At 44.3% G+C, this 17,209-nt stretch overlaps 1 protein-coding gene and 1 pseudogene across 27 annotated transcripts in view; one reads left to right on the top strand and one right to left on the bottom strand.

Moving 5' to 3' along the window:
• ORYCUNV1R1668 (vomeronasal 1 receptor oryCunV1R1668) overlaps positions 1–17,209 on the top strand; it is a 48,476-nt gene that overhangs the window by 1,972 nt on the left and 29,295 nt on the right. For 7 of the 27 annotated variants that reach the window (XM_089318703.1, XM_089318702.1, XM_089318699.1 and 4 more), the window contains 2 exons: positions 1,627–1,749; positions 5,855–6,993. The exons of 2 other annotated variants lie outside the window; for them this stretch is intronic. In XM_089318703.1, coding sequence (XP_089174829.1) covers positions 5,899–6,858 — 960 coding nt within the window. In that variant the 5' untranslated portion in view covers positions 1,627–1,749; positions 5,855–5,898 and the 3' untranslated portion in view covers positions 6,859–6,993. Of the gene's footprint in view, positions 1–59; positions 253–416; positions 801–1,626; positions 1,750–5,854; positions 6,994–10,685; positions 10,766–13,594; positions 13,912–17,209 lie in introns of those variants that run through there. 18 more of the 27 variants (XR_016224469.1, XR_016224472.1, XR_016224470.1 and 15 more) reach the window with 13 other exon arrangements.
• On the bottom strand, positions 15,843–16,106 carry ORYCUNV1R-PS1613 (vomeronasal 1 receptor oryCunV1R-ps1613 pseudogene; annotated as a pseudogene).

The following is a 17,209-nucleotide window of genomic DNA, read 5'->3' as shown; positions in this document are numbered from 1 at the left end:
TGTGTTTGTGCCACTTAGAACTGGTTGCTTTCCCTGACCGCCAACATCCTTCCTGATAGCCACTCAGCCCACTAAACCTCCCAGAGTGGTGCCACAACAGGGCGGCGTCACTCAGTGGCCTCCCCACAGCAACCCTCTCCAGCCAGCATTTGCCTGACAAATGGTTCAGAACCTTCCTGTGTACCCTGCTTTTCTAAAAGTCTTCTGGTGTAGAAACATACCTCCTGGAGGAACATGCTGGACTGTGGGGTGGTAAGGAGAGGGTTCATTTTTAGGTGCAATTAAGCACCAGGTGGGTTTGATCTTTTCCATGGACCTGATTTTCACAGGTCTGCAGGAATGAAAACGATGGGTTTGGGGTTTTGTTTTGTTTTTTTTGTTTTGTTTTGTTTTGTTTTGTTTTCTAATTTTGAGAGAGTTAGACAATGAGAGAGAGACAAAGAGAAAGGTCTTCCTTCCATTGGTTCAGCCCCCAAATGGCCACCATGCCAGAGCTACGCTAATCTGAAGCCAGGAGCCAGGTGCTTCCTCCTGGTCTCCCATGCAGGTGCAGGGGCCCAAGCACTTGAGCCATCCTCCACTGCTTTCCTGGGACACAGCAGAGAGCTGGACCAGAAGAGGAGCAACCGGAACGAGAACCCGGTGTCCAGATGGGATTCCGGTGCCACAGGCAGAGGATTAACCAAGAGAGCCACGGTGCTAGCCCTTTTTTTTTTTTCTTTAAATGTCAAAGGTATCAGTTTTATGGGACTCTTTAAGAGTGGGAACTTTAAAAGTCCAGGATTTTCCCCCTCCCATATCAATAAACAGAAATTTGTTTTAACTAGATTTTCTTGAGTGTTACTGCCTCACATTTTCTCAGTGAATTTATGTGAACTGTGAGAAGCAATAGGGATTCATATAAAGTATTACTTCTTGATCTCGAACAAGAATAGGCAATTTTTCCTGTAATGGATCAGGTACTAAATGTTTCATGTTTTGTACACCACCCAGGGTTGCACATCCTTTTTTTGTTTTTGTTCTTAATAATTTCCATAACACTTTCAGAAAAGTTACAATATGGAGAATTCCCAGATATTAGTTTGAGACACGTGTGACAATTAGTGAACCAGTGTTAATGAAATCCACTCCTTGTGCTGTTTCCCTTAGTTTTTACCCAGTTTTCATGGGGGGCCCCAGGGTCCTCTCCAGGATACATTAGTTTGCTGACAAGTCTCTTTAGATTCCTCTTGGCTTGGCAGATCTTCAGGCTCTCCTTGTTTTCAGTGATCTTGTGACAGTTGGAGAGGTGAAATATTTTGTTGGAGGACCCTCTGTACGAATGTGTCATATTTTTCTCGGGACCAGATTGGGTCTGTAAGGTTTGGGTGACCACAATCTGAGGTGAATTACCATGTTTATCACAGGATACCAAGGATGCATACCATCATGGAGTATGATTTTTGAGATTTTTGATCAGCTCACTGCAGTAATATTTCTCAGTCGTCTGCACTCTAAAATTGCACCTGTTTCTGCCTTTCCATGTGGTATTGTTGGGTTGGAAGTAACTGCCCCAGCTCACACTTAAGAGTTGGGAACTTTCTTCTGTCCTCCTCCTTTCTTGTGCATATTTATTTATTGTTGCAGTGGGGAAAAAGCCTCTGGGACATCCATGTCCCATATCACACTGCCTGGGCTGGAGTCCTGGCTCTGCTCCTGGTTCCAGATTCCTACTGATTCTCACCTTGGGAAGCTCAGGTGATGCCTCAGGTAGGTGGGTCCCTGCAACCCACATGGAAACCCAGATGGAGTTCCTGACCTCAGCCTCTCCTAGCCCTAGCATTTGGGGAATGAGTATTTCTCTCTGCCTTTCAAATAAGTAAATAAATATTTTTTTGTTTAAGAAACTCTTGGGGGAAGGGCACTGTGGCAGAGTGGGTAAAGCCACTGCTTGTGGCACCAGCATCCCATATGGGCACCAGTTCAAGTTCCGGCTGCTCCATTTCCAATCCAGCTCCCTGCTAATGTGCTGATGTGCCTGGGAAAGCAGCAGAAGATGGCCCAAGTCCTTGGGCCCCTGCACCCATGTGGGAGACCCACAGGAATCTCCTGGCTTTAGACAGGCCCAGCTCCAGCCATTGTGGCCTTTTGGGGAGTGAACCAGCTGCCCTCCCAGGCCACAGCAGAGAGCTGGATTGGAAGTGCAGCAGCTGGATGCTGGTGCTGCATGGGGAGGCTTCCTACTATGCTACAGAGCCAGCCCCTCTGTGAACTTTTTAAGGAGTGTTCATGTGCATGGATTTCAAAGTGTTTTTACCAAAATAAATTTATCTTTTAATTCAATTTCTCATGAACTTTTTAGAGTACACCTGTATGTATTCCATGAAATTTACTGCATTGAAGAAATTGAAATAGAAAGTTTTGGGCTGTAGTTTATATACATATAATATATCTGTGAAATAGATGCACCGTGTAGAGCTATTTCAGGTTCATTGATCAGCAGTTCAAGAGATTTCCCATACACCCTTGCATAGGCATAGCCTTCTCCATGATCAAATTCTCATTTCAGAGAATACATTTTGAAGAGGCAAAAACAAGATATGTGACATGTTTCCTAGAAAACCCATAATGGTTATGTTAAGTTTGCTTTAAATGTTCATTACCTAAATTGTGTAAGAAAATAGCCTTACCATAATCACAGGCTACTGGTTTTTTCAGGATTCATACAATTACTGTCTTTCTTGCTTGCATCAAGTGTCCACAGTTTGATGAAACCTTCTGTTCTGGCGATTATCACCCAAACACACCTTCTACACAGGACTAGAAGATTCCTATAGACTCTTCCTACTCTTTATTACACACATAGAGAGAGTACAGAACCTTCTCTAGCTATCCATGGAGAACTGTGGTAACCATTCCATACTGTAGAATTCGGTGAATGGTAGTAGCTTTTCTTGTAAAATCAAAAGGAAGCCAGGATCTACCTCTTAAACATCTGACCCCATACTTTGATTTCTCAGTGCCTCTTTTGTATCTTCTCGCTTCTATTGATATTATTTCTGTTGGTAATTCCTATCCTGAGTGGAAGCCATACTGTTAAATTTATTTTCCTACAACATTTCTAAATCAGCTGGCATTGAATTGTGTATGAGATGAAATTCACGGAACACAGCTATACAAATAAATCCAGTGGTTTCTAATTACATTGTTAGCATCATTTTCTTCCTTTTGCTTGTATATCTTCAAAAAGCCTGCTCACTTACTCTGTCTCATCTTGTTTCTCTGCTCCTAAGTTACAGTGTAGCTCAATGGTCTACAGATTAGGAAGCTGCACTTTTTTTTTTATAAAAGTGACTTCTGATGGATCCAGAAATGCAGTGAGACTCCCATCCTTTGCTGCCAGTCCCTCATGTGCCAGATCTCCACTGTCCCTTCTTACCCCATTGCACTATTGCAATGACTGTCTAAAAAGCCTTTTCAAACACATCAAAGTTGCCTTTGGAGAAGCTAACTAGAAACTTCTACTGGTTGCAGTAATAATTAGCATCTGGGAAAAAACTTTCATAAAGAGTCTCCAGTCCCAACTCTACACTCTAATTGCTGCTCCAAGTGGATAATAATTAATGTTCTGTCTGTGGGGAGGTGAGGTCATGGAATCACAAACCCATATCTCAGGATCTGACAGCCTTCCCTCTGCACTTGTACTGACTGCTGTGACCCTCTCACTGAGCGCATCGTGATGCCACTGGGAAGAAGCTGGATGAGTTCTATTTCAATTTGAGAGGCAGAGTCATGAAGCAGAGTATGTTAGAGGAAAGGATGATGTTCCTGGGTGTCTATGTATGAACCGCATCCAAAGTCAGCCCTCACAGGGAGGAAGAATAATTCCTGAGGTATGAGCAGAGCTACGAAAGGATTAATTGGAATTCTAGGTAATTCCTAAAGCAATTTGGTATAATAATCAATGGCAGTGACTGTTGGCATTTGATATAAGTGATAATGAAATCTGACTTTAAGGTACTTCAGGACTGTTCCAAGAACTTTTTGGAGTACATTTGTAGTTCCAGGATCATCTGCTATTGAACCAGCTTTACAGAATCGTGGTACAAATTTTAGGATGCCTAGCGGTGTGCCTGTAATACCTCCATGTATATAAATAAAGAGGATTAATCAACATGGATCGCATTTTCCTGTGTACTGAATGACAGTTGTTGGGAATGTGTTCTCTAACTTTGGTGTATGATACCACTAATGAAGACAGTGATTATGTTTATACTGAAGACATCTGTGGTCTTTGGATTATGGTTGATTATTTCCCCTCTTTAAGTTGGGGAACTGGCATTTAAAGAAAATAAATTGTATAACTATGGGTTTCACAAAGCTATGTTATGCAATATTGTTTCCCATCCCATAATTTATGGAATGGTCTGGACTAATAGTTCCTATCATAGGTGTCCTTGTATTTGTATTTTTGGCATGACAGCAGGTTAAACTTTCCCTCTTCCTGTGGAGGCCTTCTTCCTTTCATTGACTCCAGCCAGATGTGGGGCAGGCTTCTGGGGTCTGCACGGCTCTCAGTGCACCTCCACTGGTGAAAATCTCTCATCTTCCAGTCCTCATTGATTTTGGCCTATTTGCTGACCTGCAGACATAAATAGGGACTTGTTAACAAACAATAGCATCAAATAAGTATTCTGTGATCCACAATAAGATAACAAGTTATGAAAACAAAAACAAATGTGTGAGGATACTTCAGAGAAGTGAGTGGGAAGTGGAATTAAAAGGTAAGTTTATTTTAGTCCAAAACATTTTTTTAAAATTCATGCATATGAAGGGTTCTTCAAAAAGATCATGGAGATGCATATTATGGAAAACATGATGCATGGATTTTGAAATCTCTGCACTATAATAAGCTTATCTTTTAATTAAAATTTTCCAAGGACTTTTTTAAAGTTCCCTCATTATCTAGGCTCTTTGGGGATCACAGCTAACCAGCTTATCACACGTGTGGTGGTTCATGTCTTCAGTGCCAGTCCAGGCAGTTTCAAGTCCTCACCTGTTCAAGTCCCCCAGCCTGTTTATGAATTCACACAAAACACTGACCTTCTCCTTCTCCGAGTTCCCTGCTTCTTTATAATATAAGCAATAGCAGGGAGTGCCTCACATGTTTGTGGAAAGCAAAGACGGTGCCGGTGTGTGCTCTTCACTGCAGTGATTCACACACTGTAAGTCTTGTCTGCAGGTTACACCCTAAACTCTTGGAAATCTCTTTTTTTTTTTCTTACTTAAGGAAGATAAACTTCATGCATCTCATATATCCAAATTTAGAAAAATAGTGATTCTTCCCACACTTCCTCCCTCCAGACAATACTCCTACCCTTCTTTCTCCTCCTTCTCTCATTCCTACTCTTATTTTTCACAAGATCAATTGTAAGTTAACTTTAAATTCATAAAATTAACCTGACTCTAAGTGGAGAGTTCAACAAATAGTATGAAGAAAAATCAAAAAAGCAAACAAACAAAAAAGCATTATTCCTCAACAGTCAAGACAAGGGCTGTTCAAAATCATCACATCACAGAGTGTCAACTTCACACCTATAGATTACCTTTTAGGTACTCTGTTAGTTACCATAGATGAGAGAGAACATAAGGTATTTGTTTTTGGAGGACCGGCTTATTTTCCTAAGTGCAATGGTTTCCAGTTGTATCTATTTTGTTGTGAAAGAGAGGATTTCATTTTGGGGGGCGGGGGCAGATCACTTAATAAAAGAAGAAGAGCTCTCAGTATATCTCAGTGGCGGAATCACAGTTCCTGGAGAAGGTTGGGGTTCAGCTGGTGCTGTAAATGCATCTCACTCTTGGTCTTCTCATGCAGGTACCTGGTGTGAAGATACATGTCAGTCACCAGGAGCTAGCAGAATGGCTTCCTGGGAGGTGGCCACAGGAACGCTCTTCTTAGCTCAGGTCATATGTGGAATTCTGGGGAACTTCTCTCTTCTTTCCCATCATGTCTTCCTTTCCTTGACTGGATTCAAGGCAAGATGCACAGATTTGATTCTGAGGCACCTCCTTGTAGCCAACTGCTTGGTCATTCTCTCCTATGGAGTGCCACAGGCTGTGACAGCTTTAAGGTGGAAATTTCTCCCCAGCGATGCTGAGTGCAACCTTCTTTTCTATGTACGAAGAGTGTCCAGGGCCGTGTCCATCGAAAGCACCTGCTTCTTGAGTATCTTCCAGGCCATCACCATCAGCCCCAGGAACTCTAGGTGGGCAGGGCTTAAAGTCAAAGCTCCCAGGTACATAGGCCTCTCCTCCATGCTGTGCTGGATCCTGAACATGTTAATAAACACCATTTTCCCCATCTACGTGACAAGTAAGTGGATCAACACAAGCATCACAAAGAGAAAAGACTATGGGTACTGTAACGCTGTCTTCCAAGACACCTTCACAGGCTCGCTCTTCTTGGCACTACTATTGTTGCCTGATGCTGTGTCCTTGGGGCTCATGCTCCTGGCCAGCAGCTCCATGGTGTTCATCCTGCACAGACACAAGCAGCAGGTGCAGCACATTCATGGGACGCATGCTTCCCCCAGGACTTCCCCTGAATCCAGAGCTACTCGGAGCATCCTTGCTCTGGTGAGCACATTTGTATTTTTTTACACGGTCTCCTCCACTTTCCAAGTGTATTTGGCTCTTCTTAGTAAACCCAGTCGATTGACAGTGAACATCTCTGCATTATTTGCTGGCTGTTTCCCAACTCTTAGCCCCTATCTTCTCATGAGCTGTGACTCCAGGGTATCCAGGCTCTGCTTTGCCTCGATAAGGAATACAAAATCCCCCAACATTATCAGAAACATGTGCCTTGTATTTGCTTTATAATACTTGTTGTACAATTGTATAGGCACAGTTATTTGGTAGCCATATTACAAGACCCTGTACTCATGCTTACACGTGTGTATGTATATAGGGTGTAATACACACTATTAGATTACATTTGTTATCAAGCAATCATAGTAGGATAATATATGCTTACAAATATAAAAATATTAGTCACAATAATAAACTGCTTTAAATCTACAGCCTCTTTTATTTGATATTTATGCAGTCATTAATTGAATAAGTCACATGAAATGGATTTTTCATTTTTCTACTTTAAGCCTTATATTTTAGGTATATATTTATAGCTAAGTATAGTCAAACAATGTTTAACAGGAATAGTCTGCTTGTTTTAAAATAATACCTGATATAATTGAGATTGGATTTCTCTAATTACTGGGTGCACCGCTTGCCATTTGTTCAGTATTCTTTTTCTTTCTGCCATAACTTTTCTTTTTTAAAAACTTATTTACCTATTTGACAGGCAGAGTTACAGAGAGAGAGGGATTTTCCATGCACTCCCAATGGCTGCAACAGCTGGGGCTGGACCAGTCCATAGCCAGGAGGTTGGAACTCCATCCGGGTCTCCCACGTGGGTGCAGGGGCCCAAGCATTTGGACCATCTTCTGCTGCTTTCCCAAGCACCTTACTCAGGAACTGGATAGGAAGTGGAGCAGCTGGGACTCAAACCAGTGCTCACATGAGATGTCAGCATTGAATATGGTGGCATAACCCTGCTGAGCCACAATGCTGGCCCTCACATAGGGCCTTGATTGCAAGTTAAAATGGTCAGTTTTGGGGCCAGCGCTGTGGCTTAGTAGAGAAAGCTGCTTTCTGCAGTGCTGGCATCCCATCTGGGCACTGGATCAAGTCCTGGCTGCTCAACTTCCAATCCAGCTCTCTGCTATGGCCTGGGAAAGCAGTGGAAGATGGCTCAAGTTCTTGGGTCCCTGCCACCCACATGGGAATACCCGGAGGAATCTCCTGGCTCCTGGCTTCAAATTGGTGCAGCTCCAGCCATTACAGCCATCTGAGGAGTGAACAAGTGAATGAAGACCTCTCTCTTTCTCTCACTCTCACTCTCGCTCTCTCTCTCTCTGCATCTCCTTCTCTGCGTAACATGACGTTCAAAGAAATAAGTAAATCTTTTAAAAAATGAATAAAAAACCAAAATGGTCAGTTTTCTCTCTGAACTAATGAGATTATGAACTTATGATATTATGTTTATTATTTTCCTAAATATGCTTCTGACTGTTGGAAATTTGATCATAAAGGCATCCCTCTATTTTGTTAACTGTATTTTATTATTGTCACCACAGCTTTACTTATATTTCAGGATGGCTCGTAAAAGGAATTATCACTATTTACATGTGATAGTCCTTTTTAATGACTTACTCTATAGAATAAAACAAGCACCATCTTCATAACATAGTGTTTTATAAAATTAGGAATGGATATGCTATATACCTTTTCTAATTAAAGAAAAAGGTTTCAAGATGGCTTTGTGACATAGCAGATAGAGCTGCCAACTGCAACATCAGCATTCCATATGGGTGCCAGTTCAGCTCCCAGCTGCTCCACTTCTGATCCACACCCTGCTAATGGCCTCAGAAAAGCAGTGTAAAATGGCCCAAGGATTTGGGCCTTTGCCACCCTGGCTTTTAGCTTTGGCCTGGCCCAGCCCTGATTGTTGTGGCCATCGGGGGAGTAAACCAGAGGATGGAAGTTAAGTAATTTTCCAAAGAATGTTGGTATGCATCACCATGGAGCACCATGTAACATCTGAATTGCATAAAAAGGGGGCTGCATGTCAACATGATGCAGAATACTCCATCTGGAGAGCAAACTGGCATTGGGCAAGGGATAATTGATGAGAATACTTAATTAGCTTTATTCTAGTATCTTACAAATAAATGTGCTGTGAATTATCTATTGTGTTTCAACATTGCAATATATCCAAAAAAGGATTGGTGATGATTATTTCTTGCAATGTTTTCATGTAAGGAAGAAGGAACATGAAAGGAGGACTTCAGATGTAAAGTACATTGGCCCAAGTGCTGCACCCATGTAGGAGTCCAGGGAGAAGCTCCTGGCCTCCTGGCTTTGGCCTGGCCCAGCCCTAGCCATTGCAGCCACTTAGAGAATGAACCAGCAGATGTAAGATTCCCTTTCTCTCTCTCTCCCTCTCCCTCTCTCTCCTTCTCTCTGTAACTCTGCCTTTCAAATAAATAATCCTTTAAAAAAAAAGGCTCTTCAAAGCATATAAAATAAGGAAATCATTATTTGAAAAGCATACCAACAGACCCTGGGGACGTGATAGGAGCAGTGTTTATCTCCATCCCTGAGTGTTGGATACCAAAGAACAACCTCTCCTACCAGACACACCAGGGTGTCTCTGTACCTGGCAGCTCCTGGAATGCAGAAAAGGCCCCTGTCCACTCAGATCTTCCCATATAGAGATCCTGGGAATTGTGCTCCTCGGGAACCTGCCCCAGTCCTGATGCCCTCCATTCTCAGAAATGCTCACATATTCTGCTACAGTAGTGAGGATGTGTGCTGAGCTTTGGCTCCATACAGCACTGGGTGCTTTCCCACTGACCAGAAGCTGGCTTTGGCCTTCAAAATGGTCCCAAGATCCTTGAACATGCTCTTTATTTCACGTTTGCCTGAGCATATTATTAAAACCAAATGCACATTCAGATCCACTTCAGAGATTCCGTGTGCTTGCTGTCTCCAGCTTAGTACAGCTGATGGGCAGGTCTGGAGGAACCAGCATTTCCCTAGAGACATAATTTATTTTATTTGAGAGACAAAGAGAAAGCTCCCAAAATACCCACAACAGCTGAGGCTGGGCTGAGCTAAAGCCATGAGCTGGGAACCCAATCCTGGTCTCCCACTAGGGTGGCAGAGACCCAACTCTTCAGCTCTCAGCTACTGCCTCCCTAGAGGCATGGTATCAGGGAGCTAGAATCAAGAGTAGAGCCAGGGCTTGAACCCAGGCACGCCCACAAGGGATGCATGCATCCCAAATAGCATCTTAACTGCTAAGCCAAGTTCCCATTTAGGTTCATTGACTTTTTTTCTTTCAAATACTTTATAAACACTTAAATATTCAAACTATTGGTTAATTCATATTAGCAAACAATCGCTTTCTGGATTAGAAATCTTGCTACTTACATGCCTATGAATTTTCAGGATAAATATACTGTTGAAATTCTATGTCTTCATATATACAAAATGTGGAGAGTGGCTGTAAAATCAAAACTTACTTAGGACAGAATTGACTTAAGGATGTAGAAGAACTCCTTAGTGTTGCTAGTTTTGTTAATTTTTTTGCATGTACAGAGAATATTTTATTAGACTTTGACTTTTAATTAACAGAATAAAATACAAACCAAGTGTGTGATTCACTTTAGGAATATGTATTTTTATATAATTCATTACAATTAGATAATCAATATAATACACTACATGTATCCCAACTTAATTGGAAGTCTTCAGTAGGAACAAATTCAACACAGTCCTTTAGATGCAACTTCTTTTAGGTTGACAGCAACACTTTTTGTTATATTTTATGTCTTGTAAATTCCAATAAGTCTATCTAAAATCTCAAACATGTGGTTTCAAAGTGAAATTATGATGAACTGGGCATTTTTGTTCACATATATACAATGCAACAATGGACACATTTTTAAAATCAAAGGCTGCATCAGTTTCATCCATGAAGTAAAGGGGAGTGGGTTTGTAATGATGGAGAGCAAACTCTAAAGCCAAGGAACAAAGTGTTTTCTCTGCTGCTGAATGGTTGAAGATCTTCCAACTTTCCTTAGGTGGTGGAACACTGCGCAGGATTCCTTCAGAGAAAGGATCCAAGCTGTCTCTAAGCTCCAGTTCAGCTTCCCCGCCCAAGGTAAGCATCTGGTAATTCTCTTGTATTTGTTACTATATAACAGTCTGCCATAAATTCATTCAGCCTGTGTTTCCACAGATCTTCCTTTGCTTGTCTAAAATTATCTCTTTCATAAGTAATTTTGTCCAATTCTGCTACCCTTTACAAATATAATTCTTCCTTCTTTTATATTCTACAATGGCACCAAGGTTTGGTTTCATTTCATGACACTGGGCTACCAAAAGTGAAATCTGACTTGTTATGGAATCTCTATTCTTGATTGCTTCAAAATCTTCTTAGCTCAAAACTGAAACTTCTTCAACAGGATTATCTTTCACAGGATACAATGGTGTTTTTTAAGATTTATTTATTTATTTGAAATTCACAGTTACACAGAGAGAGAAGGGGAGGCAGAGGTAGAGAAAAGTCTTCCATCCACTGGTTCTCTCCCCAGTTTGCCACAATGGCCAGAGCTGCACCAATCCGAAGCCAGGAGCTAGGAGCTTCTTCCAATCTCCCACATGGGTGCAGGGGCCCAAGAACTTGAGTGGTCTTCCATTGCCTTCCCAGGCCATAGCCGAGAGCTAGATCAGAAATGGAGGAGGCCGGCACTGCGACTCACTGGACTAATCCTCTTCCTTGCGGCGCCGGCACACCGGGTTCTAGTCCTGGTCGGGGCACTAGATCCTGTCCTGGTTGCCCCTCTTCCAGGCCAGCTCTCTGCTGTGGCCAGGGAGTGCACTGGAGGATGGCCCAAGTGCTTGGCCCCTGCACCCCATGGGAGACCAGGATAAGTACCTGGCTCCTGCCATCGGAACAGCACGGTGCACCAGCCGCAGTGCACTGGCCGTGGCGGCCATTGGAGGGTGAACCAAGGCAAAGGAAGACCTTTCTCTCTGTCTCTCTCACTGTCCACTTGCCTGTCAAAAAAATAAATAAAAAAAAGGAATGTAGCAGGGGCTGGCAATGTGGTGTAGCAGGTTAAGCCACCGCTTGCAACACCAGCATCACATATGGGTGCCAGTTCAAGTCCCTGCTGCTCCACTTCCAACCAGCTCTCTGCTGTGACCTGGGAAAGTAGAAGATGGCCCCCAAGTCCTTGGATCACTGCACCTGCATGGGAGACCAGGAAGAATCTCCCAGCTCCTGACTTTGGATTGGCACAGCTCTGGCCATTGCAGCCATCTGGAGAGTGAACCAGAAAATGGAACACCTCTCTCTCTCTCTCTCTCTCTCTCTGCCTCTGTCTCTCTGTAGCTCTGCCTTTCAAATAAATAAATAATTAAAAAGAAGAAGAAGAAGAAGTAGTGCGGCTAGGATTCAAACCGGTGCCCATATGGGATGCCAGCACTGCAGCTGGCAGCTTTACCCGCTACACCACAGTGCTGGCCCCTGGGCCCTGCCTTCTAAAGGATCCACCACCACCAAATAGTGCCACCCAGGGACCAAGCCTCTAACACATGGACCCTCCTTCACTCAAACTGAAATCCAAACCAGAGCACCCCTTTCCCTGCTTTTTTTTTTTCTGCTCTGTCATTCTCTTGCATGCTTTCACCTCTCCAAACACTCCAGCTTTCCCCACATGCACCTCCACCTAAAGTGACAACACTCACTCCCCTGTGTCACACACTGTGAAGAACACCCTGGGGGTTGTGGCAGTGTTGGAAGGACTACTGATGATGGAGATGACCTCCGTTTTCAGGGAGCTAGAGGACTGTGATTATCACTGGTGTTTTTTTTTAAGATTTATTTATTTATTTGAATGGCAGAGTTACAGAGAGGCAGAGGCAGAGAGAGAGAGAGAGAGAAAGAGAGAGAGAGAGGCCTTCCATCTGCTGGTTCACTCTCCAATGGGCCTCAATGGCCAGAGCTGGGCCAATCAGAAGCCAGGAGCCTCTTCCAGGGCTCCCACGTGGGTGCAGGGACCCAAGGACTTGGGCCATCTCTACTGCTTTCCTAGGCCACAGCAGAGAGCTGGAGCATAAGCGGAGCAGCCGGTACTTGAACCAGGCGCACATGGGATGCCGCACTGCAGGCGGTGTATTTACCTGCTATGCCACTGCACTGGCCCCAGCACTGTTTTTTCACACAGGAGCAGCTCATTTGGTGGCACTCATTCATGGTGGGTGAGTGGGATTTGGGAGCCAGAGTGTGACTACATGACTGTCTGTCATTGTATGTTTCTTTTTCTTTTTCTTTTTCTTTTTCTTTTTTTTTTTTTTTTTTGACAGGCAGAGTTAGAGAGAGAGAGAGAAAGGTCATCCTTCTGTTGTTTCACCCCCCCCCCCAAATGGCAGCTAGAGCCGGCACCCTTGCAAACCAGAAGGCAGGAGCCAGGTGATTCCTCCTGGTATCCCATGTGGGTGCAGCACCCAAGGACCTGGGCCATCCTCCACTGCCTTCCCTGGCCACAGCAGAGAGCTGGACTGGAAGAGGAACAACTGGGACAGAATCCCGTGCCCCAACTGGGACTAGAACCCAAGGCACCAGCGCCACAGGCAGAGGAATAGCCTAGTGAGCGCGGCGCTGGCCCATTGTATGTTTCAATGTGAATGTGTACTTGGTGTGGGCGTCAGTGTAAGCGTGTGAATGAAAATGTGTGAGTATGTGGCTGGGTGTGGTGAGAGGGGGGTGAATGTGATGGTACATTTGAGTGTGTGAGTGTCCGTGCCTGTGTGTCCTTCCCCTGTAACTTTGTGGGTGTAGGCTGTCTGTGTGTGTACACCGGATGAGTTACTCACGTTTACAGCTCAAGCCCCTGGGCTGCGTTACAGCTCAAGATTTATGCCTTGGTTCTAAATGCAAACTCTTGACTTGCACTTATATTTAATGTTTAACTTTTAATTCCAGGGCCCAGTGCTGTGGCACAGCAGGTTAACACCCTGGCCTGAAGCACCAGCATCCCATATGGGCACCGGTTCAAGTCCTGGCTGCTCCACTTCTGATCCAGCTCTCTGGTATACCCAGGGAAAGCAGTAGAAGATGGCCCAAGCCCTTGGGCTTCTGAACCAGTGTGGGAGACCCGGAGGAGTCTCCTGGCTCCTGGCTTCAGATCTGTGCAGATCCGACAATTGTGGCCAATTGGGGAGTGAACCAGTGGATGGAAGACCTTTCTCTCTCTCTCTGCCTCTCCTCTCTCTGTGTAACTCTGCCTTTCAAATAAGCAAATATATCTTTAAAAAACTATTAATCACAAAATTAATAAAGGTTTATTCCAGAAAGTTCAGCAAAAACTAAAGTGTGAGAACTGTGAAAATGATTTAATTCTCCTGAACTGAGAGAATTGAGCAGGAGCCTGTGATATCTAGAGAACGGTGGGATCTGCTTATGAGCCTTCACATACTGGCACTTATGAGAGGTTCCTTTACAACCCTCTGTCTGTCATCTGCAGACCTGTTCCTTCCAAAATTGCATTCAGTTCATCCTGGTCATGGAGCATATTTAGTGTTTGCCTCCCACCTGCACCAGGCCGACCCATCTTCCTGTGTCTCACTTTGTGTTACGCTTTTGCCCCCTGACCTTCATTATTCCAATGCTTAGCCAAAACTATTGATGATCTGCTGATCATGTCCCATAAGTAGTATCATATAGCATGTAGTAGTATCAAATAAATGCTATCTCCTAGGACATAAAACACAACATCCACAACCTAGCCTTCAAAGCCACAACAATTAAAACCTATTTTCCTTCCTGTCTTCTAGCTTCATTCCAGGCCTCTCCCATTCTAACCCAGAGCTATCGCCACTCACAAAGCACACAAAGTGCTTATTGATGCATCTCACATGCTACCGTGTTTCATGGATTTAACCCTATAATTAAATGACCAATGAAATCTAGGAAACAAAAGCACATACTCAAAGAAATTTCCAGTATCTGCACTGTTTCAGAGCAAAGCATTTTATTCCTGTACAACGAACCCACATAATGTGACCACCACTAAAATAGAGTTGTATGAATATGAATACTCACAAGGTATTACAACAATTTCAGGTCCTGTTGCTATCATTCACTGAAGAAGCTGGATTTCTGTCTCTTCACAGCTTTCTCTGCCCTGAGACCAGCTCACAGTCATGTTTCAGAGCCTTTGATGCACAGGTGCACCACCTCTTGACCCCAACAAAAATCAGACCTTTTATATTCTCCTGAATTGAGAGAATTGTCTCTTTCTTCCAGTACACACTGCGTTTGTGACTCAGGAGAATAAAGGGACTGGCAGTTGGAAGGCAAGCATTAACTAAGGCCGAGGTGTTCAACAGCCACCAGCAGTCTCATCCAAAACATGAAAATAAATAAAGATGATGGAAGAAAAGGAACCCAAGCACACAAATGTGCTCACTAGGATTCTTTGGGGAGCTGTGATCTCGGGCAGCATCTTGGCAAGATGTTGCTCTTATGAATGTGTTGGACCCTCTTCCTGTGCCAGTGCAGAATGAAAGCTGTGGAGCCACTGGCCCAGAGCATAAGCAGAAACCACAAGACATCATGGCAGGTCGACAACATTCCAACTGCTGTGTCTGTCTTGGTCACCTGGGGCAGCAGAACAGTATCCAAAATCTATAGTTTTTGTCATATTGTCATTTCTCAATTTGTCACTCATAAGTATAGGAACCTCTGATATTTATCAGCATGTGCAAGAGCCAGCACAGGACACTGGAAAGGCTAATGACCTTTGGAGCTTTGGCTTTGATTCTGCCCATCTGGAGTTCATGGGGCTGATGGTGATGGCCTGGAAGACACTCAAGAGGCAGGTGGTGGCCGGCACCGCGGCTCACTAGGCTAATCCTCCACATAGCGGCGCCGGCACACCGGGTTCTAGTCCCGGTTGGGGTGCCGGATTCTGTCCCGGTTGCCCCTCTTCCAGGCCAGCCCTCTGCTGTGGCCAGGGAGTGCAGTGGAGGATGGCCCAGGTGCTTGGGCCCTGCACCCCATGGGAGACCAGGAAAAGCACCTGGCTCCTGCCATCGGATCAGCGCGGTGCGCCGGCTGCAGCGCGCCAGCCACGGCGGCCATTGGAGGGTGAACCAACGGCAAAGGAAGACCTTTCTCTCTGTCTCTCTCTCTCTCACTGTCCACTCTGCCTGTCAAAAAAAAAAAAGAGGCAGGTGGTGATATTGGAGGCGCCCCTGGCCACTCTGTGCTCATAGACACAGCCTGCATCAAAGATCACTGAGGCAATGCTTCATCCCGAGAGCTGCCGTGGTCTCTGGGATTCCTCTGGAGAGAATGACCAGGAGTTGGCCACAGCAAGGTGCCTGAGAACCAAACCTGTGCACAGTGGCTTACATCCTGTGAAGGAACTGAAAAGATGGCCACCCAGAAATGAGGAATCCCATAGGATTCCCAGGAAAATCTGGAAGAGAAGATGTTCCAACTGTTGACTCTATGTTGTCCTCTCTTTTTTCCCAGGGGTCAGACTATAACATTCAAAGCAGAGGGTTCTGCATGGAGACATGGGCTGGGAGCTACTTCTTATGAAAATAATCCAGGATTCATGGCTAAACCATTCTCTTCACAGAGAATTTCTTTCTGACATGTATTCTTTCTTCAGAATATTTCCAAACTTGGCCGTGTTGCTTTACCCAGGATTTGAAATGTGTAGCTCAGAGTGACTAATTCTTACCTGGTCTCTCTAGTTTAATAGTCATAAGACCACACAGGGGGCAGTGCTATGGCATGTTAGGCAGGTTAAGCCACTGCCTGCAGTGCCAGCATGTCATATGGGTGCACATCCAAGTCCCGGCTGCCCCACTTCCAATCCAGCTCCCAGCTTCCCCACCTGGGAAAGCACTGGAAGATGGCCAAAGAGCAAGGGCCCCTGCCACTTGTGCAGGAGACCTGGAAGAAGCTCTGGGCTCCTGGCATCAGCCTGGCCCACTATTGGTGTTGGAGCCATCTGGGGAGTAAACCAGTAGATGGAAGAGCAATCTCAATCCCTCTCTCTCAGTCTTTCTCTCTCTCTCTCATCTCCCTCTCTCTGTGTAACTCTTCCAAATAAGTCTTTCAAAAAGCACCATGTATTATGACCTAGTTATATTTTCCTTTCAAGATAAAGTTCATTTAGCTAAATAGAGTCATATGACTCATCTAAATATTGGTGGAGTCAATTTGAATTTGGTAGCCTGGTCATGGTGACATTGGTACTTTGTTCTGTGCTATACAATCACAGAGAATGATCGTCTTCATTCAGTAATCCAAAGACCTGGCCATCTTCTACTGCTTTCCCAGGCCACAGCAGAGAGATGGATCAGAAGTAGAGCAGCCGGGTCTTGAACTGGCTCCCATATGGCATGCCAGCGCATTAGACTAGGGCATTAACCCACTGCACCACAGCGCTGGTCCCCAAAATAAAATTCTGAGATGTGTTATTTTGTGAATTGAATGCATTTAAATGGAGGAAACACAAGAATGAGCTTGAACATGACAGAATTTAAAACTAGACAGAGCATCAAAGGACACATTGGAACC

Source organism: Oryctolagus cuniculus, chromosome 18 (genome assembly GCF_051225735.1).
Source record: "Oryctolagus cuniculus isolate XC-2025 breed Fujian yellow rabbit chromosome 18, ASM5122573v1, whole genome shotgun sequence".
Lineage (NCBI taxonomy): Eukaryota > Metazoa > Chordata > Mammalia > Lagomorpha > Leporidae > Oryctolagus > Oryctolagus cuniculus.
This window is presented reverse-complemented; position numbering and strand designations above follow the sequence as displayed.